At 30.8% G+C, this 26,887-nt stretch overlaps 4 protein-coding genes across 5 annotated transcripts; 2 read left to right on the top strand and 2 right to left on the bottom strand.

The window, feature by feature from the left end:
• Positions 1-3,540: 3,540 nt before the first annotated feature.
• On the bottom strand, positions 3,541-4,613 carry LOC114193893 (uncharacterized). Its single transcript, XM_028083872.2, has 2 exons — positions 4,412-4,613; positions 3,541-3,915 (listed from the first exon to the last, which is right to left on the bottom strand). The coding sequence occupies exons 1-2, from the start codon at positions 4,536-4,538 to the stop codon at positions 3,650-3,652; spliced, it is 393 nt and encodes a 130-aa protein (XP_027939673.1). The 5' UTR covers positions 4,539-4,613; the 3' UTR covers positions 3,541-3,649.
• Positions 4,614-11,643: 7,030 nt separating this feature from the next.
• LOC114194536 (Snf1 kinase interactor-like protein) lies at positions 11,644-14,200 on the top strand. Of its 2 annotated transcripts, none has more exons than XM_028084840.2 (3): positions 11,644-11,908; positions 13,199-13,545; positions 13,644-14,200. In XM_028084840.2, exons 1-3 carry the CDS (start codon positions 11,815-11,817, stop codon positions 13,845-13,847), a joined length of 645 nt encoding a protein of 214 aa, XP_027940641.1. In that variant the 5' UTR covers positions 11,644-11,814; the 3' UTR covers positions 13,848-14,200. The 2 variants fall into 2 exon arrangements, with proteins under 2 accessions (XP_027940641.1, XP_027940640.1); XM_028084839.2 differs by having other exon boundaries at positions 11,658-11,908; positions 13,166-13,545.
• Positions 14,201-14,376: 176 nt separating this feature from the next.
• Positions 14,377-17,271, bottom strand: LOC114194535 (uncharacterized). The gene is made up of 6 exons (XM_028084836.2): positions 16,986-17,271; positions 16,613-16,867; positions 16,338-16,511; positions 16,123-16,229; positions 15,711-16,033; positions 14,377-15,316 (listed from the first exon to the last, which is right to left on the bottom strand). The coding sequence occupies exons 1-6, from the start codon at positions 17,106-17,108 to the stop codon at positions 14,505-14,507; spliced, it is 1,794 nt and encodes a 597-aa protein (XP_027940637.1). The 5' UTR covers positions 17,109-17,271; the 3' UTR covers positions 14,377-14,504.
• Positions 17,272-24,129: 6,858 nt separating this feature from the next.
• LOC114193554 (aspartyl protease family protein At5g10770-like) lies at positions 24,130-26,287 on the top strand. The gene is made up of 2 exons (XM_028083397.2): positions 24,130-24,452; positions 24,786-26,287. Exons 1-2 carry the CDS (start codon positions 24,284-24,286, stop codon positions 26,057-26,059), a joined length of 1,443 nt encoding a protein of 480 aa, XP_027939198.1. The 5' UTR covers positions 24,130-24,283; the 3' UTR covers positions 26,060-26,287.
• The last annotated feature ends 600 nt before the right edge of the window (positions 26,288-26,887 follow it).

The following is a 26,887-nucleotide window of genomic DNA, read 5'->3' as shown; positions in this document are numbered from 1 at the left end:
TTTTACACCCCATAAATCTCATATTTCTATTTTGGTCTTAAAAATGATTTTTGAATTTAACTTTTGGATTAGGTAATTTAAAAAAACAATATATACTGAATTATGTAAGTAGTAATTTTTGCTTAGATTGTATAATTTGAAAAATATTTGTTACATGAAAAAACTTTTAAATTATACCATTTATGAATATTTTTTTACTTTTAAATTGTGTAATCTAAAGGTTTTTTTCCATCGAGATTATACAATTTAAAAGTTATATTTTGCATGAGAAAAAACAATTATATTACACACTCCAAAACTCATTATTTCACAAGAAAAATTTTCCAGTTATAATTTGACGGTCTTTCGAATTATACAAATCAGATAATTTTTTTCAATTGTACAATTTAAAAGTTTTTATTCAAATTACATATTTGAAAAGCTCTTTTTATGAAAATTTTATTTTCATATTACATAATTCAGAATAGTATATTCCTTAAGTCTATATATATATATATATATATATATATATATATATATATATATATATATATATATATATATATGACAACACGCATATAGACATGGAAATGGTAAAGCAACGACATGAATTAGCGATATTTTTTTTACTTCCTTTGTTAGTATTTTGTTAGTGGAGAATTCAATTAATAATCTTTATCATTTTTCCTTTTAAATTTATTAAACAAATTGTATAACAGAAGGAATCAAACTCATAGTGTAAGACTTTTTTTCTATGTTAAAGAGTTGGATCTGCTTTGGTAAAAAGGTCCAAGCCCATTCCGTTTTCCAGGACCTCTCATCCAGATGCTCCCTTACTCTCATTATGTTTCCTTATTTGGCCATAGTTCACTCTTTTCTCCCTTGTCTAAAACAGAAAGTTTTGCTAGGGCTTGAGCTACTTTCTCCTCTAAACTTGCTGAACGTTCTCCCTCCGCGTAAGTAGAACTCTAACTCTCGTTCTTGCGTTCTTTTCTGTTTGATAGCTCTAATTCCTTGTATATCTTTGTTGTGGTCTTAGTCTCGTCTGTTTGTTCTTCTATTTTTAGCCCCTTAAGTTGTTCTTGGTTCTAGTGTTTTTCCTCTAAGGGTTTCTTGAGTTAGTTCTCAGTTTCGAAGTAAGGGAAGCTAGGATTTAAAGTTTTTATAAATATTGCATGTTTTCTGGTTTCTAAATTGTGTTTCTAGTGCCTGTTTAATGTTCATGTTTTATGGAAATGAGTTGATATTGCTTGAGTTCTTGGATCTGCATGCGTGAACAGGTGAACAAAATCTGCTAATCTTTCCCAAGCAAGCAGCTTTTGCCTAAGCGAGATAGTAGGAACATGTCCTTGGTTTGTGCTTGAGTTGTCTCCAACTTTGAGCGAGAGTAATCTCGTCCAGGCGAGGAAGTGTCGCCCAAGCGAGAACTCGCATAAACCTTGAATTGCCACTGTCCAAGCTCTCCCCTAGGCGAGATGGGCTCGTTTGAGCAAAAGAACCCCTTTCGGCCTGAGCAAGACCCTCTAGCTTGAGTGAGACTGGTGCAAGGCCGTGTTTTAATTTTGTTCTCTTCTCTGATTTGGATGTAGTTTCCCATGATTGATTTGTTTACCCTTTTATTGTATGAAGTATGATGCCACGTTGTTTTATGCAATGTGATGATAGAGTTATATGTTGTGCTTTGCATGAAATGAGACATGAATTGGCTGGTTGGTTGTTCATTGTCATGAGACTATAATGTTTGAGACGACATGTAGAATGTTGTTGGTAAAAGAGTTTCAAGGGAAACTCTTGGTGATGATGTAGTTAGTGTATGCCTTGATATAGGAGATGTCTAGATAAATGAAGGTATTTTGAACTTTGATCATTGTTCACACTCATATAGAGTAGAATGAATTATGTGGTGAGAGTGGCAGGAGATCCTAGTCTTGGAAGGTGTTTGAGCTTAAGACATAATGGGATTAACCTTATGTGTGGTTGGGTGATAATTCCTTGTGTCTAGACTTTGCAGAGTTTAAAAACCAACACGGTGCATACTTCCTTTAGAATTCTATATTAAGCGTATAATCCAGATAATTGAGTTTGAGGGTCTTTCATTATTTGCCTGTATATGCCTTGTGTGTAACACCCCATTTCCTGGATTACATTGTGTGCTTACTGAAATGTCTGGTTAAAAATCTGCTTGTATGATGAAAATCATTTTTATCTCTAGCTTACCTTTTCTCTGTGTTTGTGTTTCTGTTTGACTTTTTTTCTTTTTGATCTCCAAATCCTATTCTTTACTATGAATATGCAACGCTCAATTTATTAAAATTATTCTATTAAATTGAGATGTTACAACAGTCTAAAATCTTGTTAGAACCAGAATCACCATGAATAGTGAATTTTTAAAATGTGTAGACACTGCTAATTTGTATGGTTAATTTTATTCCACTATTTAGGTCTCAAAGACTTAAATTTATTGTACTTTTTTAAAATACGTTTTGAGTAACAATAATTAAAAAAAATACTTAATATATATAATATACATTTTTGTGAAACTTGTTTTCTCTATTTGTATTAGGTATTTTTGAGTGAGATTTTCCCTATTGTTATATGTTGCGTAAATGGTGTCACTTTTAAAATTTGTTATACTGTAATTTGAACGATATTTTGTAAGAGACATGCAAGATCCATATTTAACATTGTAGCAAGAGATGAGGCACTGTACTTGAAACTTAAGTAAACTTATAATTTATACTATTTTATTAAAAATAATAATAAAAAAATAGAAATTAAGAGGTTACCTATTATTATGTACACTATTAACAAATATTTAAATTTTATATTTTAAAAAGTAACAACTTTTTAATAAGGTATATATACTCTTTGCTGTCAAAAAAAAAAAAAAAAGGTATATGTTCCCTTTTTACTTTCACAATTTTGAAAGTGAGAGTGCAGCTCTAATCTTTATGGCAGACAGTTAAAAGAGATGCAGAAATTCATTTAGTGTTAGCAAGAATATGGAATAAAGTATAATGTTCTTCCTAAGAATTATTATCCATCATGTTATTTCATTTCAACAGAATATAGCTAAGCTAGTAAGTGTAACAAATTAAATACAATGGAAGTTAGAAAAATGTACATACATAGAAACAATTTTACTGGCCTCTCAGATTGCTGAACTTTTGATTCAGCTTCTAGAATTCATCGTAATAGAATATTAATTAACGATTAACATGGACCAATTCACTAAACAGTTTATAATTCCAAAGCAAAAAATTCACTTCCATTTTATGAATATATGATAGAAATAAATTTTAAGTGTAATTCAGTCTTATAAAACTATAAAACTATTTTATAAGATGAGGTTTGCACTCCATCTATATATTATGAAATTGTTTTACTTTTAGTTGATTTAGGACTTTTAATCGTGTATAAAAGAGGAGGTTCATTAGACAAATACATAATCAATGGAACTAGAGAAATTTACGTCACCTTTAATCCAAAATCTTAAAAAAACAAAATTTATAGATCTTTTCTCAACTTTCTAATTTTTATCCGATATAAAACTTAGATTCGTTCTTCGAACCAAACGTTATTTATTCCCACTTATGAGGAAAAGCTGAGATTTTCAATCTCATAAGTTTCATATGAGCATCAACTTAATTAGTTGTGCATGGATTACACATCAGACATAGTGGAAGAAAAAGATGACAGAAGCAAAGTTTACAGAAAGAATAAACAGTGAGACACAAAAATGAGGTTTTGATGGTGCAGAATTTGGTCGTGGCCTGCGAGTAACATCTGCACTGCCTCCACTTCCTGGTCTTCCGCTACTTCCTGAACTTCCTCCACCTTGTGTTTTTTGTGTAGTATCAACTACTTCTTCTTTACTATCTTCAACTTCGTATTTCACACTTGTTGACTCTTCTATGCTTCCATGCAATAACTTCCCTATATACCACCACTCAATAACATTATTAATAGGGTTAAATATGTTTTTAGTTCCTTAATTTTCAGTAATTTTGGAATTAGTCCATTTTAAAACTTTGAACTAATTTAGTTCTTCATCTTTTGAAATACGTGAATTTAGTTCTTTTAATCTAATTTTGTTAGATTTATTTGATGTTTTGTACGCATCTCAGAATTGTATGAGTTGTTTATACTATTTGACACATTTTTGCTTTAATGTTAAGTCAAATACTATTATGAAACGCGCTTAAAATGTCAAATAAATTTAACAAAAATTGATTAAAAGGACTAAATCCACGTATTTCGAAAGATAAAGGACTAAATTGATCCAAATTTTCAAAATGAACTAATTCCAAAATTCACCGAAAGTTAAGAAACCAAAACCATACTTAACCCTTACTAATACTATAAAAGCCAAAGAAAAAAAAATGGTTGAAAAACACATCGGTTTAAGGTTGTTTGAAAGACAGAAGAATACCAAGAACTTGTTGTGCTTCTCCATTGCTGTGGACGAGGCCATTACCTTCTGAAGTGTTGAAGTTTGAGCTTGATATGGCTTGAATACCTGAAATGAGTAAGAACAAAGCAAAAATTCTCACCTTCATCTTGGGATTTTTTCACTATAGGTTTTTTGTTATGTTGCTTTGAGAAGGTTAAGGTATTTATAGAAAGAGCTGGAACATCACAAATTGAGGTTTTTGAATTTGAATTTCTAAAAGAGATTGTTAATATTTAATGTCTGGTAATGTTTTGGACAAGATTCTCTTCAAAAGAATACTTTTGGAAAAGAGATTGCGAAGTGAGGTGTATGAAAAGAACTATTTTCTGCAGACAGAATCAGAAAAAGTCTCGATTTGAATTAAAGTGTGTATGCAGATAAGGTTACTCAGTGGCCAGGATTCCCTGCAGTTGGAAGAGAATTGCAGGGTGCAGTTATAAACATATTTTTTGTTTAACTTTTAATTATAAAGTAAAAATTTAAGGGTGCAGTAGAAAATATAAGTGCACATGATCCAAAAGTGCACCACCCATTTATACATGTTTAGTGTGAACATTTTTCTTTTATTTTAAAGATGAAATTAAGCTGTAAATTTGGTGGGGTTTGGACAATTTTATTCATAGATTTCTTAAGTTCTTGATTTAGGCAAAATGCTTTGCAATAAAGTGGAAACAAGGATTTGACAAGAGAATAATATGTACAACAACAAGTGGGTGATGTAGAAAATTTTGAAAACGAATTTATTTTAAAAGTAAATTAAATTTTTTTATTATTATTTTTATTGGAAATAATTATAATTATAATTAATTTTTTGCTTGAATAAATTTTCTGAAAAATAATTTTAAGATTAGTTTTATTTGAAAATAAGATAATTGTTCATGAGAAAAAGAGTGTGATTAAGTCAAAAGAAAAAGGTATTAAAATATAACCATAAGATATGAATTTTCAGATTTTCTTTTTGTAAAAGTACATAATGCCGTTAAAAATTATAGGTGCAGGAAGAAAATAGAAGGCCTGATACGGAACATTCATAAGCCCAAGCAAATACTTAAAGACCCAGGCTCGTTTATAAAAAAAAAATTGTTAAATATGACAACATTTAAAATAATATTTCTAAGAATATGAAAAAGAATAAAGTGGGTAGAAATGGTTAAATCATAATTAATATAATATTGTGTTAGTGAGAGGCTCTTTTACGTTTAAACTATCCAAACAATCTAGAAAAATGTATAATACACAGTAATAAGAAAATATGTCTCTATATAGAAAGCTCATATATATAAATATTTATTTTTCAGTAAAGTAAATTAGCATGCCCAAAGTGGAAGTTATGCTTATGATTGTTATTGCAGATATTTTTATAGATTAGGTTTGAGTATTTTAAACTAAGTAGTATGCTAATCACTACATTCGTCAAATTTTATAATGTAAGTGATTATTATTTTAATTAAGTGTAATATTATTTTTTACTGAAATCGTGATATTAAATAGTGGATAAATCATAATTTCAAAATTGACATATATTAATTATTAATTTAGTGGAATAAATATATGTTTTTAATGTAAATATTTGAAATAAAAATATCCATTTTTAGAAATTGAAATCTAGACTTATCTTTAAATAAAAGGTATCAAAAGGTATACATGAGATATTGGCATGCTCAAGCTCCAAAGAGATAATGTTCTTGCTTTAGGTCTTCAAGAAAAAGAAGGCCTAAAAGAAATTTAGTACTAATTGTTTTAAGCCTCAAGAAAAAAGTCTCAAAAAAAAAATATTTGTTTAGTATTAATTGTTTTAGGTTTTCAAGAAAAATACTTCAAAATGTTTTTCATTCTTAAACTTTGACACGAAATTGAAATTTGTCATTGTTCAAAATTTGATACATTTTGATATTCAAACTTTAAAATGAATGATATAGTTTTTTTATTCCAATTACCTTAAATTTTGTTGACGTGTCAAACAAACATTTGAGTCGTTAAAACCATTTTAACACATTTTCGCTTTAATGTCAAGTGAAAAATGTATTTCACATGAAATTTTTTTCACGTAATTGATTTAAAATGACTATATCCATTTATTTTTAAAATTCGAGGACCAAAATATATCATTGTTTCGGACACTAACGAAATTTAGTTTCACATCAAAATTTAGGAATTAAAAACATACTTAAATATAATTATAATGAAAAGACTTCATTTTTAAATTTGTTTTAAACCTTCCAACCCATTGAGTCGTCCTTGATGAAATATGTTTCTTTGGTGTCCTTATAATATCATAATTTGAAACTACTTTCGAAAGTAATTGTAAATAAATGGGTAAGAAAAGGAATTTTAATCCTTTGGGAGGTCTCAATAGAAGTTTCTCTTATACATTCGATACAAATTTAGAGGGTGAAATATTTATTGCTAGAATATCTAAGAACATTTTAAATATTATGGGATTTTATTTGATTCAAATTTATGAATGATAATTTTTAATTGTTAGAAAATTAAATGACTGAAATAGGAGATGCTTTAGTCCTTCTATGAGTATAAAATCATAATCATATCCTCCTAATAATATAAATAACACTTAAATACTTATTTTGCCTCTATTTTTGACACCTTTGTTTAATTTGGTCTTCATTTTGGTTTATTATTCTATTAGGTCATGATTTTCGTCAATTTTTTGTCAATTTGGTCCTTATTGCTAACTGTTTAAATAGTTAACGTTAGTGAACAAATGTATATCACGTGTCAGCTTCTGTTTTTCTTGAATTTTTTTCTAATTTATTTAATATTTTTTAAATTAAATTTTAAAAAAATCATTCACGTATAAAGTCACCATTGTGCCACGTGTCAATGTCAGTGTCACATGTCAGTTTGTAGTTGCGTTATTTTCTTTTGTTCAATTTAATCCCTATATTTGTTATTTTTGTTAAATTCAATATCTATATTCGTTATTTTTGTTCAATTTAATCCCTAATTTTGATTAAAACAGAGTAATTTTGTCCCTTCAAATTAAGACTAAAATTATTTTTTTGTAAATATTATAATAATATTTGTATTAAAATCAACATTTTAATTAGTTATTTTTGAAATTCAATTATAAATTATTAAATTTAATTATAAATTGAATATAATTCTTTGATTCAATTATTAAATAGAATATATTATTAAAAATATTATTATAATATAATTATTAAATTTTTTCTTCCAATAATTATATTATAAAATACTAATATTTTTAAAATTGACATTTAAATATGAAATATTTTAGATTTTGATATCTAAAACACAGTAGAATAACTTCCGCTAATTACTGTTTTTTTAGTGTTTTAACCTTTGTTAATTTTAAACTTGTTTTAACATTTTGTTTAATTGGATAATTAACTATAATGATTATTTCGTTTATCATTATGCATCTGTCTTAACTCTATTTTGTAGGACTCAACTACCATGTTTTCCTCCATTATCATGTAAATATAGTCTTTTCACAATTAATGTGGCCATATTTATTTATAGACTTAAACGATCATTTGGTTCATATTTTCGCGCTTTTATTCAACTTATTTTCGTTTAGTGTTCAATTTGATCTTAATTTTTATCAATTTTTAGTTAATTTGATCCTTATTGTTAATGGTGTTTAAATAGTTAACATGTGAATAATGCATGCGATACTGCAGGATACTCTCCAATCTCCTCATCTTTTCATTTTCATCTTCTTGTTCCTCGAATATTTATGGTGGAATGATCTCCACAGTTCATATGCATATGGTGAGTCCCACGCCTTGCACAACTTTTTCATATTTGTTGGAATCAATGACAGGAATAATGTTTTCACGTTTCTCTTGGGCTTTGTTTGTGGGATGCAAATTTCTAAGGTTGAGGTTTATTCCACTCTTATTTTTTGACTTTTGTCATTGGTTTCCCTTAGCTCTTCAAAATTGATGAAAAGGGATTTTGTCTCTCTTTTCTCTCCTTATCTTGAACATAACAAGAAAAGTTTACAAAAATTCATCTCCTCCATTTCTCTCCAACACGAAATTTTATTTTAATTAATGTATATTTATATGTTGCTTCATAGGTCAATATCTACAACTTTGACATCCTATTTGAGATCATATCTGATTTAATTTGAAAGGAAATTTCATGAAAAATCCTCTAAAGGAAAAACTCTAGTAGTGTTAATCAATCTGATGAACATTTCAAGATATAATAATGAAAGTTTAAGCTTTTATTTAAATCAAATTAAGCAACTAAAATAAAGCTTAATCCAAATGATTATTCTAGCCTTAGAATTCTCAATGGTAAGAGTAAATGAAGGGTATAAAATGTTGCAAATATCATAATGTGCACTATTATTAGACTAATGAATGTATTCATTTTAGGAATATGATATAGGAGACTACTAAATAGGGTCAATTGAGTTGTAATATAAGCTAATGTAGGTTGATGAAGATCTCTTCCAAACTCATGTCAATTGCTCTTAACCAATGACAATGATATTACTTAGAGATATGACTCATAATTGGTTATGATAATGGATATAAATATTTGTGTATTAAACTCTTTTATGGATTGATTGTTTAGCATATGTTTGGGTAGAAGTAAACAATTCTGTAAAACAATAAAGTGTTTTTCATCTATTAATCACTGTATTAGCTAGGTAATTGGATTTCTATTTTTTGTCTAATTAACTTGTAATCATCTTGTCCCTTTTATATTAGATGGATTGTATACATTTCCAACTGGCATAATACTGACAATTCTATAATATTAATATAATGAGGTTGTATTCACTTCTACCTTTGTGTTTTGTTCTTTGTTCTTCATATCCATTTGGTGTGATTTGTAGCTTTCATTGCTTTTGTGTTCAAGTTAACACTTTATGTACAAAATTGGTGCAAAGGCTAGTTCAATTATTATTTTTTATATGTTGGTGATGAATACTTACAAGAAGAAGAACATCATTTGTAATATCAAGCTGTTAAATGAAAAGAAATTTTTAACATATGGAGGATTAAGAAGAGAGCTTTACTTTAGGAGCAAGGTATCATAAACATGTAATAAAAATGCAAGAAAAAAAATGTGCACTTAATGATATGTTTTCCTTTCTCTAGCAAACTTATTTTTGAGATTGTTGGATAAAAGACTTTAGCAATGTTATAACTAAACTTGAACAATATTTATGACAAAATTATCTCTAGCAAGTTTTTCAAGAGACAAATTTTTTAGATTATGTAAAGATAATACACTACTAAAAACTCATCTTGATGAGCTTAACTCAATTTTAAGGAAATATTAAAAGTAAATGTTAAAGTAGAGAACGAAGATGCATCAATGATTTTTTTTTTTTGTTTATCTTCCTGTTAGGAATGATAATGGGGAGGAATGAGTGTAGATCTAACTATACATCATGGTTCTTATCCTCGTTAGATATATGAAATTTATGTGTATTTTTGTTTATATCTATCTTCTACCGTCTGAAATATTAACTAATATTTTTTTACAGTAAATAAACCTAATATTATAAAAAATTCTATGTTGAAATGATATACATTTTCTTTCCTTCAATGTCAAATATTAAGAAATAAATTTACATAAATCTTAAAATAAAGAATCAAATAACAATTTTATGTTTCTTGAAATGTAATACATTGTTTGAATGAAACTACACAAAGAGAAAACATGTGCATAACAAGAGAAAAAATAATTAAAAGATTTCAATAAATTTGGTGAATATAAAATGAGTCAAAATTTTGTGCAATAATACAAAATTGTACAACAAAAGAAGGACTCTTCAAATGAAACAAAATAAAAAATTAAAGTGAATAATGAACAAATATTTTATGGGTTAGTTAATAATTTAAGGATGTTTATCAAATTGAACAATGAGTATCGAATAAAATAAATATGCGCGTAGATATTCTCATTTTTTTATTCAATTTAAAAATTAAATTTTACCTATATTTATATTCGTATGTGATCAATATAAATAATTTTCAATAAAATCAAAATGGTTCATACAATACTTATAAATATGAATTTATCTATCACATCTAATTATCCTATAAAAAAATTTGATAAATTCTTTAAATATAACAAATAATTAAATTAGTAATTTAAGATGTTAGATTGATTCTTCGTAAAAACTAAATTTATCTTAATATATTACTAAATGAGGATGATACGTCATTTTTTTTTTAAGTTAGTATTCTTTAAATAAAAAAAGACAAGAAGATTGAAGGTTGAAAATCTTTGTTTTTTCTATACTTCAAATACAATCAAATTTGAATGTTGATTTTTAATCGGTTATTTTATTTACTTAAATATCTAAATTAGTTGTCGTGAGAATCATATAGTTTTTAAATAAGTAGAAAAATATTTCATTTGAAATGAATTGTTGTGCATAATTTTACAGCTTTACATAAGATTATCATGTTAAGTGCTATAACGTCGGTTCATTAATCACTGTACTTTCATTCAAATTGAAAATATAGTTATTTCTAATACAAGAACTGATAATTAGTATTTATTTTACAATTAAATAACATCAAAATTTATTTTTCACTATAATTATTTTTTTATTTCTGGTAATTTGATAAAAAAAGTATCTCTTGTAATTTGCACGCAGCATATATGCAGAATATTCTAAACATTCCTAGGTGATATCGATAAGTTAAACAAAATTATTGACGTAGTTATTTATTTTCTCTTTCATTTCATTTCTTCTCATTTATTTATTTTTCTTTTGCTTATATTTCACGTGTTATTTATTTTCTCTCTCTTCGTACCTTCATACACACCTACCCAGCGGCGTGTGCGACACGTTCATTGTAGCTCACTAAACACTGCGTAGTTTTAATCCACGTCAAACTTTGGATCTGCCGCCGAAAGCTTATGCCAAGCGCCTCTTACAACGTGGAATTAAAATATTAATCTGTTATTTATTTTCCATGAGTAAGTTGCTTATAAAATATTTATTTTTTTATATATCACGGCTCCTCCAAAGGTTATGCAAATTTCCAAACAACCAATTTTCCTTTTAAAAAATAAATAAACAATAAAGACAATGAAGTGAAGAAAGAGTACACACCATAAATAAATAAAATAAAGGTCAAGTCTTGGACATAAAAATTTCCACCAAAACAAGAAATCTGAGCCGTTGAAAAAGCTGAATCTCATCGTGATGGTCCCATACAATTATCAGCATCTCGGTGTAAGTTGTTTGGGACAAAGAAAACGAGACTTTTAGATGGTGGGAAGATTGAGGTAAAAACCAAACAGCCCCTCCAACAAACAACACAACAACATAAAATCTTTCTCTCTATCTCTTTCTTTGCTTCTCTTTCTCTTAGTATGTGTTGAAATTCTGAATTCGAAGCATATCTTGTTCTTGAATGGAAAACATGAAGATGGCCATAGATGATGCTTTGAACGCCTTCTCTCCTGTATCCACACCTACCATTTACTGGAAATCCCGAAGAAGATTAGGTATATCTATATATTTATCTATACATACACATATATGTATTTATATATAAAAAAAAAAAACTCTTTTTTTCTTCATTAACTTCAGCCATCTCTAATTTACCTTGTCTGTTACTTAGTGTTGTTGCAAACAATTTGGTAATTGCTGCTCTTCTGTGCCATTTTCATCTCATGTTGCTCAGATTTGGAAAAGAATTCAATGGTTTTGTTGATTTTTGCATGAGATTTCGATATTTACATGCGCTCTGTCAAGTTCTTAATTTTTTCACAGCAAAGAAAATAAAGTAGGAAAATTTGTGTATTTCCATGATTTGGAACTGATGGTAATTCCTTGTTCGATGATGGTTTCTGTGATTTCTGCAAAATCAAAATTGGTCACTGTTTCAGATAGAAGAAGCGTAAAGTGGGTTTTAACGGTTGGTATGACTTTTATGTTACGTTGTTCTTTTAGGGTAAAGTTCAACTTTGGTCCCCTATTGTGCTTCCTAGTTTTGCTCATCCCATTTTTAAATACCATAATAGTAATAATAATAATAATAATTCCTTACTTTAAAAAATCATACCAGCTTTTAAGTTCAGTTAAGATAAAAAGAAAAAATGATATTGAAAATTGAAAATTAAATCAAAATTACTGATTTTTGACCACCAAAACCTAAGTTTATGCTTCTAGGTAAAAAGCTTTATCTGTGATGATATAAAATATTGATGATTTATAGCATTATTCTGTGAAGGATGGGGAAAAAGGGGAAATAAAAAATGTATGTGGCTGTTGAGATTATGCAGTCATCATCATATCATTGGTTTCACTGTTGGACAGCTCACCCTCCAACCAACCTCTTCACAATAACAAAATAGCCTTAATTATGGTTCCTTTCCTTGCATATCTGAATTTCAACTTAGATGCACCTCTTGTTACTGATGGGACATTTGAGCTTGTCAATATTACCTTTTTGTAATTTTTCTTTTGTTCTCAATGTGTTTGTGTTAGCATTTAAATAGGCATCTTTGGGTATACCTACCTACTCAACTATATCAAAGCAAATCCAAAAGCAAGTCTGCAGAAAAAAGATTCATAACTGCTAGTTGAATCAGAGTAACAAGTTTATTAACTTCTGTAACAACTACCTAATAATTTCTTGTATAACATTCCTGTAGTAATTAGTATCATATGATTAGATGTGTTTGTTGAGTGCAATGAACATGATGAGTACTTTGGTAAACGAGATTTTCCATGTGCTTGACTTTGTGGTGCATTGTAAGCGAAAAACAAAAATGGTAACTTGTTGCCCACAGCTAGCGGGAGGAATTTAGAGGTATCAGAAGATACTGCTAATACACCATCCAGCAAGCAGGAAGATACTCCTACTCCTATTCCTACTCCTACTCCTCCTTCTTCTTCTAGTGAGGAGATGCAGAACACAACTCCAATTTCTGAACGTCGAAAGGCCTTGTTTGAACCATTAGAACCTATAAAGAATGTTAATGGCCGACGACCCTCGGCTGAGTCTTTACTTCCTCCCCCTGACTTTGAGTCTGCAAACTATCCTAAGGGCTGGTTGATCGGAAAGAAACGAAAGCTTGTCAATGTAGATGTTGTTGAAAGCATGCGAAGGATTGCCATCCAAGAAATGAACAGAAAGGTTCAAACTTTTCTAAGCTAAGACACAATTATTAACTTGTAGGCCTAAAGCTCAAGCCACTACTTGCTCACTTTCTGCTATTGTTGTTGTTGTTACAGGACAGGGAAATTGATGGACTAAATGAACAACTGGAGGAGGACTCACGTTGCTTGGAGCACTTGCAACTTCAGCTTGTGGATGAACGAAGCAAACGTGCTCGAGTTGAAAGAGAGAATGCAATGCTTCAAGAACAAGTGAACATGCTCATGACCATGTTACAAGAGGCAGAACAAATGGGAGAGGAAGGCCCGGATGAACCTTGAAGTTTATCATAGTACATTTTGTGTGCTTGCGTGTATCAAATTCTTTTTTGTAGGTTTTGTTCGTCATGATGTCTATGCAGTTATTAGAGTGCATACAGTATATTTGGGGGCAAATAGATCAAATCGCTATGCGCAAACTATTCGTTTATCTCAACAAAAAAAAAAAATTGTAAATCTTTGTAGTGACCGTTTGGTTGTTAATTTATATCTTGTTACTCTTTTGAACTACAAAAGAGTATTGTAATTTATACACTTGCCAAGTTCATAAAGTGAACTACAAAAGAGTATTGTAATTTATACACTTGCCAAGTTCATAAAGTGGCTTTGTTAAATAAAGATATCTGTTCAATAAATATCACATTCGTTATTTTTTTCATCTGCCGACATGTTACCATTAACATTTCACGCTACATTTACCAACAAAACTAAAAAGGTGGCGACGAATTTTGTCACACGCGTTTTATTAACATTCCACATATTCTATTTTGTTTTCTTATTTTTTTTAGCTGAAAATACCAATCTGTCAGGATTCATCATCAATGTAAATTTCTGAATCCATGCAACAAACTGTAGATTACAATATTCACACGGTTGAAAACTATATATATAATATAGCTTTTGGGTTTCTTGCAAGTAGCAAGTTCAGGTAGATTGTAATTATCTAACTTTATGAACAGAATCCTCAGACATGTGAAACAAAAACTGAGGCAGAGATGCGATCCTTGGAAGATTGAGAAGCAAATCGCCAGATGATTCCTTTCTGGACATGCCAGTCCCCCCCTGCTTGCAGCCAGAAGCATCATCTGGTTGACTTTCCAAATCAGCCACTTTAGTTTTGCCTGGGGACAATTGAGTGGAGTTGGAGTTGCTCACACCAACTTTTCCACTGTCATCTGCATCAAGACCATTGGCATTTCTGGTCATTGTGTTTGAGTCTTCTGCTGCAGCAGTATCCTTCTGCAGGAGACAGTACAGTGAGTTCACCCTAGACAGCACATCTGCATCTCTCGGACCATTGCCATTTCTGGTCATTGTGTCCTCTGCACACTGCAGAAGGGAGTACAGTGAGTTCACCCTTGACATCACATTTGGATCTCTCGGACCATTGCCATTTTTGGCCATTGTGTTCGCGTCTTCTGCTGTAGAAGGGTCCTTCTGCAGAAGACAATACAGTGAGTTCACCCTTGACATCACACGCTGTTCATCAGAGGTAGTTGCATGTTGAGAGTCATTGAACAAGTATTGAGTAAATTCTTCCACAATAGATCTGCTATACTGGCCATCACCAGCAAAATTGGGATTGTCAGATCCCATCTGTTCTGAAATGCAATGTCCAATGTGGCTTACCAAATCGTCCATTGACATCGAGGGGTGAAGTCCAGGCAATTTGATCTGATCCAAATTACTAAGAAACTTCAAAGTTTCAGCTCCCCTACTCCTGAAATCTTTCATTGCATGGATGTTCATCACTGCACATGATACAAACTGCATTAATATAATATTTGCATGATGATAACATGAGGCATGCAGAATGATTATAAAATATGATTCATATTTTACTCATTATATCATTATAGTACTACATAAGATAGGGAGGGGGCTGAACATAATATTAAAAAGAAACGTATGTCATAGCATAAAATATAACTCGGATTTTTTTTTTCCTGTGTAGTGTTTGAGATAAACGTAGCCGTTAAGTAGTGTACAGTTTGTGAGTTTTATTTTTTACCATGAGCAAAACCCTGCAACTTTGTACTAACATATAAACGGTGTAAGTTTAATGGATAGACCAGGATAAACAAAAAAGTGCATTAACCATTACACTGAATTCAAATAGCATTGAAAAATTTGAGCAGCAATTACCTGGGCTAGGTGAGGTAATTTCTTGGGAAACATTTTCCACAGCTTTACCAAGATTAGGGTCACTTTTTGAGGAAGACGATTGAGCTGCAGATCCTGACTCTACATCCTGCAGTGCAAAAATACCACCTCTCTCCTCACTTTTTCTATCAAAACCATCACTTGTTTCAATGTGATCGTGAATTGAACTTGTTCCGGGATCAAAATATGGAGAATCCAACACAAAATCCGGCTGCTGGCTCAGACAGTTGAGACGTGGATCACACTGAACGAGTTTCTCAAAATGCTTGCCCAGCAATCCTTGTGGACACTGCAGAAAATGTCTCCTGTAACAATAAAGAGAATTGCATCACCATCACCAAGGAGTCAACGTGAAAAACCAGAATAGAAGCCCAAACCAAAAATATAACAGTACCTGTTTATGCTGGCTTGTCCGCCAGTAAAGTCTGATGTTGCCTGCCACAAGGTATGCTTCCTTGGCTGTGGATTGATCTCTCTAAAAAACAGGGGTCTTCTTGCCAGCTACAACGAACAAAAGGAACACCAACTTAGTGCCACAGATAATTGTGATGCCAAGTCAAACTAACATAACAATCAAAATAAAAACAAAGGAGATCGTTAATGGTTTACCACTACTTCGAGCGTGCCTGGTCCATCTTCAGGGTAATTTGCCTTGAGAGCCATGATATCAGACCAAGGGATTTCAATCTTATTCTTCAGACAACCATCAAGGACTTCCCATACCAGCTTATGCTTTGCAAAGTAACACTTCGCCACCAAGTCTCCTTCATATCTAGATTTGTACTGCACGAATCACCATAAGCACATCAATCACAATATCACATCATGTTTGTTTGTATTGTATTAATCATGTTACATGCTATTCAGTAAAATTCCAAGCATACCTCCCAAGTCCCAATTTTCAAAATGGTTCCAGGAAAATTGGAGGCTTTGAGTTTAGAATCTGCCGCAGCAGAGGCAGCAGAGGCGGCAGAAGCCTTGTGATCTTTCTTCTTAGACTCCTCTTGTTGGGAGAGCCTCATCTGAATCAAATCCAACAGGGAAGGACTCTTCTTGAGACGCAAACCCAAAGGGCTTGGCTCATCCAAGGGATTATACGAAGTTGGTGGAATCGAAAGGGAATCATCACTAGAATCACACTGTTTCAAACCCAAAGAAAAAATCAATTAAGAGAAAACAAACAACCCAAAGACGAAATTGGTGATGGGCATCAGAAAACTGGACAAAGAAAAACTAATTTCAGCAGAAAAATCAAACCTTCGGGGGTGCTTCCAATTTGGGTCGCTTGTGGGTGTGAAGAGGGGGAATTTCATCTTGAACCTCCATCTTCACCTTTTTCAGACATTGATTATCTGTATCAGACCTCATAAGCTGAACCATGCCGCTGATTCAAAGAAACAGAAGCTACGACAAACACGAGGAGCAGAGTTTGACTCCGATTTTCACAACGAGAAACGAGAAATCCTTTAGCAACACTTGAGCAATGCAACGGCGGGCGCTGAGGAGGAAAACCAATGTTTCGTCTCTTTCTTCAATGGCTGACTGTCACGTGCCGAAACGAAACGACGCCGTATTTAAAACACGACAGCTGGGTCAAGAAGGAGACGAAATTACAAACAAACCCTCCGGTGGAAAATAAAATCATGGGCTTTTTATGTCGTGTAGCGTGGGCACATTGAGAATTTCCCTTTGCGGTGGGAAACGGCGGTGCATGGTGCCGTCTGGAAGGCACGTGGCATCACGTGATGTTAATGGATAAAATGTGGGTCCCGGTTCATGAACCTTCTTGGTTGTAGTTGCGTGGTGGAGTTGGATGGACAGGTGGAAGGATCTGGTGGGAGGGTTGAACACGTAAGCTCGAGCGATGGGTCCCACCATATATGCGTTTCTGGATAATGTAAGTAACTTGTTAATTTTTATTATTTTTATTATTTTTATTAATTATTTATTAGTATTATTATTTATTATTATGCTTTTGCTTTTGCTTTATCCTAATGGATAAACTTCAGCCTCCAAAAACTAAACCATGTTCATCTACTTGTCTTTCTGCTTTTGCAAAACACTGCAATTTGCTTCATTTAAAAATAAAAAATTATATATAAAGTTGAGTAAGTGAGTGGGGGAGAAAAAGTGATGTGGGAATAGTCATACCCTTTAAATGTTCTAACCTATTAATTTTGAAGAAAAAACAAATGTGGTGAAAAAATTGTATGACTATGGAAAGAGACAAGGTCCTTGTTTTAAGGGTAAACGTGCTTTTAAAATTTTGAATGGTAGAATGGAAAAGTATTATAAGGGTGAGAATGAAGAGAGTGTCCTAAAGAAGAATGACAAAGACTATGAAAATGGTCAAAGCAATCAAATATGAAAACCGAAATGGAAATTTTCCTCTTCTAATTATAAAATGATTAGTGTGTGAATTTAATTTGTTGAAAAGTTGTATATTTTGGTTAAACTAAAAGAAGAAAAAATGTGATATAAAGTGGTGAAATGAAGTGAATAATTCCAAGTGGAGCAAGTTGCCGAAAGAGGTTAGCTAAAGTTTAAGAATTCGTAGCCGACTTCATATCATGCTCTTCCAGAATATTGCTAGATTCAAATTCCTAGTTCAATATTTTATGTTTAAAAAAATGTTGCGGTAGATCCCAGAGTTTCATTTCATATCATTTACCAGTTGTTTTTTAAAGATAAAATTACAACATAATTCTACGTTACAGAAAATATTAATAGTATATATGTCCCATTAATCAAAATAGAATTTGAAAATATGAATGATTTTTAATTAAACTAAAAATTGAGCATGGTTGTAGTGAAATAATGGATTAGTGAAGAGATGAGAATTTGGAATGAAAGTAGTAAGAGAATGATTGAAGATGGTTGTAGTTTGTGGATGAGAAATTTTGTGCAGGCACATGTAGAGAAAGTTTATTAAATGAGTGTGATGAAATTCATTCTGTAACGATGTTAACAGAGACAAAGTTTGAGGTTCTGAAGAAAAATGTCAGAGAGGCAGATGAGTGATAGTGTGTGATGTTTTGTTTGCAGGGACATCATATTTGTTTCCATAACATGGATTCAATCACAACTTGGCATTCACTCTTTGCATACCTCTTATATTAATTAAAAATTACTAAAATAAACAATACATAAATAAAAATTACAATATATATTAAAATTTTAACCTTTTATATTGGAAATAGTATTATATTATATTCATAACTTGTTAGAAATAGACTTTAAAGTCTAATTCAACTCCACAAAATTAGTTTGTAAGGTAAGAAATGTAGTGAATGGTTCGTTAGTAAGTGGAATAAAATGTCCAAATTTGCTAGGATAGATTCTAACTTAGGTCTGATATCAGATTGGAAATGAGCTTTAAAATCTAACTCAACTCTACAAAATCAACTTATAAGGTGAAAATTACACTCACTTACATATTATAAATTAATCAATCTTATCTCTAGTCAATGTGAGACTTCTGACCTAACTTACAAAAATATTAATTAAAATAAAGAGAGAGTTGATCGTTTAGAATTTGGAAATAGAGAATTTTTCATGTGTTTAATGAGGTCTAGAAAATACATTTGTATAGTTTTATGAAGAAAAGTCGGTGGCTTAATCCTGAATTTGAGAACACGATGTCCCAACAAGTGGCTAATTTTTCTAATCATATCTTTTAGGCAAATAGGTGTTAATTAATCCAAATAAACAGTCACATAGAAATGTTCTTATCAGATTCTACTTTGCAATGAACACATTTATAATATGGTATAAGATTATACATGTATAATTATTAATTAATGTATGTTAAGAATCTTAATGCGATACATACATATATCTACTCATAGTTGTACTATAACTGAACATGATTCCACTTCATTTCAATTTAATAGTAAAATGAAGCCATCAAACTTAGGATGAACCACGTTTACAGCATTAATTATAATGGAGTATTTAAAAGTATCTGTATCAGCATTAGCATAAAAAAAGAAAAAATAAAGCAAAGATATTGATTTATGCTGTTCCAATGGGTCACATCTGAAAGTCTTCCAACTCCAAGATATGATACTTTTTTTTTTTCATCTTAAGCAGATGGTGATGGAAGTCCAAAGTAAGAAGAATATGGTGGCATACTTCATTTGCATTTTGCATATGCTTTTTCCTCGATCAAAGAAGTGGATAACTTTAACCAGACAACAATACCAGGTAAATATGTTTATGAAATATTAGTGTATATTAGTGTATAATGTGTTTGTGTATACGCATTTTTTAAATATATATGATATTATATTAGTAGGTGATGATAATATAATATTATTAAGTTAATATATAAAATAAAATTATATTTAATAAAAATAAAGTGAAATATATCAGAAAAGATAAAAAAATAACGGTTGATAAATAGAGAAAAAGAAAAGAGTAGGGATAGACGATTTTATAAAAAAGTTTGTAAAAGAAACGGTCAATTTTCAAAAATTTAATAAATAATTATATTTTAAAGAGTAAAATTAGTATTTTGATATGTGGACACAAAAGAATGAATCATCTTTATATATTGTTATAGATATTCATGTATAAAAGTAAAATAATAATAATAAATAATAGAATTTTTTAAATTTCATATTCTCAGTCCAAGTTGAATATTGATAAACAATTTTTTTCAAAATGTTAAGAGTTTCAAGAGAAATTTTATTGGTATATAAGAAAATAAGTATATCCATATTGTCACAAGTGCGTTATAGCGATATTTTTCGGAAGTTTTAGCTCAATTTAGACTAGACAAACGATTCATGTAGATATAGCATATCAGATGTAACGGTCCCTTTCGTTGTCTTACTACTTTCATTTTAAAAAAGTAAATAAAAAAATAAGATTTTTTTTTTTAATAATTGAGAGATAAAAGATCTGATATTTAACATAAACTTATTTTTTTTTTTAAAAACGTTATGTCTACTTCAAAATCTTCATATCCATATCTATTTTTGAAAAGAGACAATATGTTTTGGCAAGGGACAAAGGTAGGTGAAAGACAAATGTACCTACATACATATACACTATTATTACAAAGTGAGGAAAGATGGATTGAGTTGGTTCCTTTGACTTTGGTTATCTATGCATGCTTTTAGGATGTATGAAAGTATAGTATAATTAATTTAATATTGATTCTTTTGTTTATATAAAGGATAAAGTAAGAAAACATGTTTTTGTAGTTGAAAGAGATGGATGATAAAGTTTGGAGAAAACATGTAGCAAAATAATACTTATTACTCAAAGCTTACCAAATTGGATTAAAGAATTAGCCACCATTACCTAACTCAATATGACATTGGACCTAGATAGGGAACCAAGATCTATCTAAGTAAAAGGAAATGGGAAAGACAAAAGTAATTTATATTATTTGGGGTGAAAAAGGAAAATAAAAATAATTTAATTTAATTTAATTGTAATTTTGATCCTTTATTTATTATATTTGTGGGATTTTAATATCTCAAGTTCTCTATGTCTTTTCCTATATATAAAAAAAAAGTTCTATGATATTGTTGGATCACTCAAGTATTAGTAATCTTCTTCCTATTCCATCAATTCTTTGTTTCCAACCATATTATCAATCAATCTCATCTAAAAAAACTCAATTTAATAAAATAGCATTAATTGGAGAATCAAATATTAGCACAATTATAACTTCTTGGAACAACAATATAGACACACTTCTATTTAATTTCTTAAACACTTATTTCTTTTTTCTCTATCTAAGGGTGTAAGAAATGTTTATAAAAGTCATTTAAAAAAAATAATTAGAATTGTATATTTACAACCAAAAAATTACAATACAGAAAAATTAAAAGTTCAATTTGAACTAAACAATTTAAAAATGATAAGATCTATTACACTATATTTTTTCCACTTGTTTTTTTTTTCTCATATTTTTAACGCTCTGCTTGTCTTTTCTATTTATTTCTCTTAAAATCTAATACCTTATAACTTCCATTTTATTTCTTGTACATTCTCACTCCGTTGTTTTATTCCTGTTCACTTTATTTATTTTCGGAGAATGATATTTTGACTACTAAATTTTGACAACTTTCTCTTATAACGTAAGATGATATCTTTTAAGTAATTTTGGAATATTAAGAATGAATAAATGAAAAAATAGAAAATCACTTAAAAAATGTCACTTAAGATCGTAAGAGTAAGTTGTCAAAATTTAGTAATCAAAAATAATTTTCCTTTATTTTCTCTTGATGGAATGTTCTTAAATAAACACATACACCAACATGTTCTGGCACCACCCTTTAGAGAAACACCCAATTCTGACACAAACAACAACCATTTTCTTGCAGCAAGGATTTTGTCTCCACAATTAAGCACCATGAACTCCATCAATGATACAAGTTTTAACACTTCTATTCCCCAATCACAAACATGAAACCTTATTTGGTTCACAAGAGTTATTCCCTACAAAAAAACTTGAGCCATATATTTTATTTTTTATCATATCTGACAATTCAAACGTGAATCTAAATTTTATATTGAATAAAATTGAAAATTTTGAATATATGTAACAAAAAGAAAACTTATAAATTTATTGTTTTAAGGTTTTAGACCAGAGATGATGTCAGTATTTTATACGGATTTCAACTCATGTTTCATTGTTTTGAATCTTCTCTCGACATACTCATCTGATATCAAAAAGTTTTCTATTAGTCATTTTCATAACAGTTTAAACATAAGCATCTTACAATTCAAGTGTCTCCTTCTCCCTTCCATGGCAGCAATTTTTGATTGCATTTAGTTCAGATTGGTACTATATAAGTTGTGACCATTTAACTGCATAATTGGACTAATTGGGAAAGCACCAATCAATCAAAAAGATTTTAACAAAACCACATGCATTACTAGAATAATATTGACACCTATTATTCACTTTGGATTTAAAGCAATTCAAGAGTCTTATATTCCCTCCCTTCATTGCAACTTTAGATTGCAAATTCTGGTTTACATGATTATCACAAATACTTACAGTTTTCACTACACTGATTAACACCACTATGCTAAACATGGTACTGATATATATATCAGTAGAAAAATAAAGCATACTACTAACAGCTAACTAGTTATGCCATACTTCATCAATTACAGATCCAAGCAGTGCAACTTTTCTAACACTACAACACTTTTGGTGGGAGTTTTCATCTTTTTTTCGTTGCTGAATCTTAAAGACATGGCCTGCACCTGCTCCAGTAACCAATGATATGTATTATTGTGTACTATAGATAAAAGGGTGTCAAAAAAGACACTTATAGCAGAAAAAATAGAATGTATTTTGCATCTAAAATATATCATATTAGATAAATAAAACTTTAAACATGTACATATTGGTTAGTTCTTGAATCAATAATATGAAAATTCTATGCGTATCCACTAATTTCCATTATCAACTTCTTGTGTATCTGGAACAAAAGTTTTAGAAGAAAAACTCTCAAATGACTCTGTATTTTTCAATGTGAAACACAAAGCCTTTCCTTATATCAATGTGAAAAAACCAACAACTTTCCTTTCAGACAGGAAAAACTCTACCCTTTTTCAAAAAATCAAACTTTCTATTACTAATACTATCTGTAAGCAATTTGACCAAGTCAATTATATCTATCTATTTATATATATATATATATATATATATATATATATATATATATATATATATATATTGGTACAAAAGGTGGCACAGGATATTTTATAGGAAAAGAAGAGAACCATGCTAGAGAAATGTAAAGGTAGCAATATTAAATTGTTTTTGTTGGAATGCAGAAAACTGGAAAATTAATCTATGTCTCGGAAAAACAAATATAAGAGGTCAATTTTTACCATAAAATCTAGAAGAAATGACACTAAGTTGATTGCTTTGAAGTGGAACTGCTTCATGTATCGTTTTCTGAAGACTGATTACAGTGTACGTTTTCAGTTTTCTCGTAGAAAAAGAATAAAGCCAGCTAGTAGACATTGGAACATGTCATGTCTTGCAGATTCAACAAAGACATATCAGTAAGAGACATTGGACTAAGGCCATGTTTGAATAACTTTTATGAACAAAAACTTGTTACAGAAAAGAAGAAACTAAGTTGAGGTTTTTGATGAAGTAAAGTTGTTAAATGAGAAAAATTTTACTCACAAGTTGTGTGGTTTGAGTTAACCTTTAAGGGCAGGGTGGTCTTATCCAAAAGGGGTTCTTAAGAGGCCAATAAGATGATTGAAAATCCAAAGTCCCTCGACCCACTTCACCACCCACCAAACAGAACACTAGTTTTCTTTTTTGATTATCTGCACGTGAAACCCCAATAATTCCTCATGCACAAGTGGGGTCTAAAAGCCACCACTTCCTCTTTTGTTCTCATGCCAAAATACACCACTCACAAATCACAATTTCCTCCATTAGGCCTTCAACTTCAACACACTCTCTCTCTCAATGTTTCTTCTCTCTTGCTTCCCTTAAACTTTTCAAACATTCTTTCCAAAGTTTATCTTTCTTTACAATTCCCCACCATCTTCTCTCATCAATGGCTATGGCAACACCAATGTTGTTGCCATTCCTTCTGTCCCTTGTTTCTCTCTGCATCATCAATGCAAACGGAGTGTGTTCTTTGGAAGACAAGAAGATGTTCAACGTGCAAATGTTCCGGAAGAAACAGCAACATGGTAACCAAGGTTGTCTCCTTCCTGAATCAAGTGAGTTTAGTGGGAATGAGAAGTTCGTAGGTTTTGTTTTTCTGAGTTTCTTGTCATGTTTCACTTTGGATCTAATAATAATAATAATACTTAATGAAAACTACTAATCTTTTTCAATGTTAGAATCTAAGTAAAAGGGAAAAGAGAAACCATCATTGGTCTCTCCCTTTGTTAAATTTGGTCTTAAAGAACAGGTTTACCACCTTTGACAAAGCATGCCTTGACTTTAACATCACTTTGGATTTATATTATATCATACTTTCTGCTGATAAAGTTTAAGCCTTTTTGTTATATCAGTTCAGAAATGAAACCCCTTTTGATATGAATTCTCAGGGCGGGAGAAAGGTTCCATTGTGCTGGAAATGAAGGACACAGGACACTGCTCAAGGAAGAAAATTGATTGGAACAGAAGGCTTCAGAAGCAGTTAATAGTAGATAATCTTCGCGTTCGTTCAATGCAAAACAGGATAAGAAAACTAGTCTCAGGCAAAAAGATAGAAGCTTCACAAACCCAAATTCCATTAGCTTCTGGTATAAACTTGGAAACCTTAAACTACATTGTGACAATGGGATTGGGAAGCATGAACATGACAGTGATAATTGACACCGGAAGCGACTTGACATGGGTCCAATGTGAGCCTTGCATGTCATGTTACGATCAACAAGGACCAATGTTCAAACCTTCTACTTCCTCTTCCTACCAATCAGTTTCATGCAATTCATCAACATGCCAATCTCTTCAAATTGCCACAGGAAACACAGGAGCATGTGGAAGTAATACTAATACATCAACTTGTAACTATGTGGTTAACTACGGTGATGGATCCTACACCAATGGAGAGCTAGGTGTTGAAAGACTTAGTTTTGGAGGTGTTTCAGTGAGTGATTTTGTGTTTGGTTGTGGTAGGAACAACAAAGGTTTATTTGGAGGAGTTTCTGGCCTTATGGGGTTGGGAAGAAGTTACCTTTCATTGGTTTCTCAAACCAATGCCACATTTGGAGGAGTTTTCTCATACTGTTTACCAACTACAGAAGAAGGTTCATCTGGGTCATTAGTTATGGGAAATGAGTCTTCACTTTTCAAGAATGTAACTCCCATCAGTTACACCAGAATGCTTCCAAATCCACAGCTTACCAACTTCTACATTCTCAATCTCACTGGCATAGACATTGGTGGAGTGGCTTTGCAGGCTCCAAGCTTTGGCAGTGATGGGGTTTTGATTGATTCTGGCACAGTGATCACAAGATTGCCCCCATCAGTGTACAAGGCTCTGAAAGCAGAGTTCTTGAAACAGTTCTCTGGCTTCCCTTCAGCACCAGGGTTTTCAATTTTGGATACCTGTTTCAATCTCACTGGATATGATGAAGTGAACACCCCTACTATAAATCTTCATTTTGAGGGCAATGCTGAGTTGAAAGTTGATGCAACTGGCACATTCTATGTGGTGAAAGAGGATGCTTCACAAGTTTGTTTGGCCATTGCAAGTCTTTCTCATGAATATGACACTGCTATTATTGGAAATTATCAGCAAAGAAACCAAAGGGTAATCTATGATACCAAAGAATCCAGAGTGGGATTTGCTGAGGAACAATGCAGTTTCTCTTGAATAAGGAAATTTGATACCAGAATAGATGTTATTATTGGAGGATGCAATTCCTCAATGCAGACTTCAGCATAAGCCTCAGCGAAACCTTTTTCTTATTTAACTATATTTTCATATAAACAATCACTACCATCAAGAGTGTCATTTGACATTTATGAGGGTTTACCTTGAAATATGATCATTGTATTTTAAACTTTAATTTATGAAACAAAGGAAAGTTTGAATTGTAAATGCATTCATTCATTGCCTTGGTATAAAGCTCTGTCTTCATTGATCATTAGATTGGTTAAATTTTCTAAAAACAATGTTGTTTCAAATTACTTTGGTAATAAGCTCTTCATTCTTCACCAAATGAGTGATTCCAAACTGGTTTTCAGTGAAAGGAATTTTTGTTTTTAGATAAATCTTTTAGCAGTCTCGATCCTAAAACAAAATTCTTGTAAAGTTTTGTGAGATATTGATAATTATTACGTAATGTATAAAGAATAGATTTGTTCTTAACAAAGGTTTTGTGACATTAGTCCTCTTTAAATATCTATGACTGTTTCCAAAAGTTATTAAACACTGGTTTTTACAGCATGTTTTTCTGGAAAATCTGACTTGCTTAACTTTAAGAATCTCAAGAAGCAACGAACTACTAAAGATTAAAAAATAAATAGGAATAATTGATAGTTTCACTACTTATTGGAAAACAGCTTTTTCTACCTATGATAGAGGGAATAAAAGTTTTAACTTTTTATTAATAAACAAATAACTTTCTTTTAAAATACGAAAAAAATATTTTTCTTTTATTGAACAAATAACACTTTTGTTTTGCTTGTATGAAGACAT

The sequence above is a fragment of the Vigna unguiculata genome, chromosome 8 (assembly GCF_037176805.1).
Source record: "Vigna unguiculata cultivar grain cowpea cultivar isolate G323 ecotype 2 chromosome 8, ASM3717680v1, whole genome shotgun sequence".
Lineage (NCBI taxonomy): Eukaryota > Viridiplantae > Streptophyta > Magnoliopsida > Fabales > Fabaceae > Vigna > Vigna unguiculata.
The sequence above is the reverse complement of the archived record's forward strand: the minus strand, read 5'-3'. Positions and strand labels throughout refer to the sequence as shown.

Coding starts and splice junctions, on each gene's coding strand:
- LOC114194536 (XM_028084839.2), top strand. CDS start 11,815: ATGGAAAACATGAAGATGGCCATAGATGATGCTTTGAACGCCTTCTCT. Junction 11,909..13,165: donor GAAATCCCGAAGAAGATTAG/GTATATCTATAT, acceptor GTGCATTGTAAG/CGAAAAACAAAAATGGTAAC. Junction 13,546..13,643: donor TCCAAGAAATGAACAGAAAG/GTTCAAACTTTT, acceptor TTGTTGTTACAG/GACAGGGAAATTGATGGACT.
- LOC114193893 (XM_028083872.2), bottom strand. CDS start 4,538: ATGAAGGTGAGAATTTTTGCTTTGTTCTTACTCATTTCAGGTATTCAA. Junction 3,916..4,411: donor AGAAGCACAACAAGTTCTTG/GTATTCTTCTGT, acceptor GGTGGTATATAG/GGAAGTTATTGCATGGAAGC.
- LOC114193554 (XM_028083397.2), top strand. CDS start 24,284: ATGGCTATGGCAACACCAATGTTGTTGCCATTCCTTCTGTCCCTTGTT. Junction 24,453..24,785: donor TTGTCTCCTTCCTGAATCAA/GTGAGTTTAGTG, acceptor ATGAATTCTCAG/GGCGGGAGAAAGGTTCCATT.
- LOC114194535 (XM_028084836.2), bottom strand. CDS start 17,108: ATGGTTCAGCTTATGAGGTCTGATACAGATAATCAATGTCTGAAAAAG. Junction 16,868..16,985: donor AATTGGAAGCACCCCCGAAG/GTTTGATTTTTC, acceptor GGTTTGAAACAG/TGTGATTCTAGTGATGATTC. Junction 16,512..16,612: donor TGAAAATTGGGACTTGGGAG/GTATGCTTGGAA, acceptor TGATTCGTGCAG/TACAAATCTAGATATGAAGG.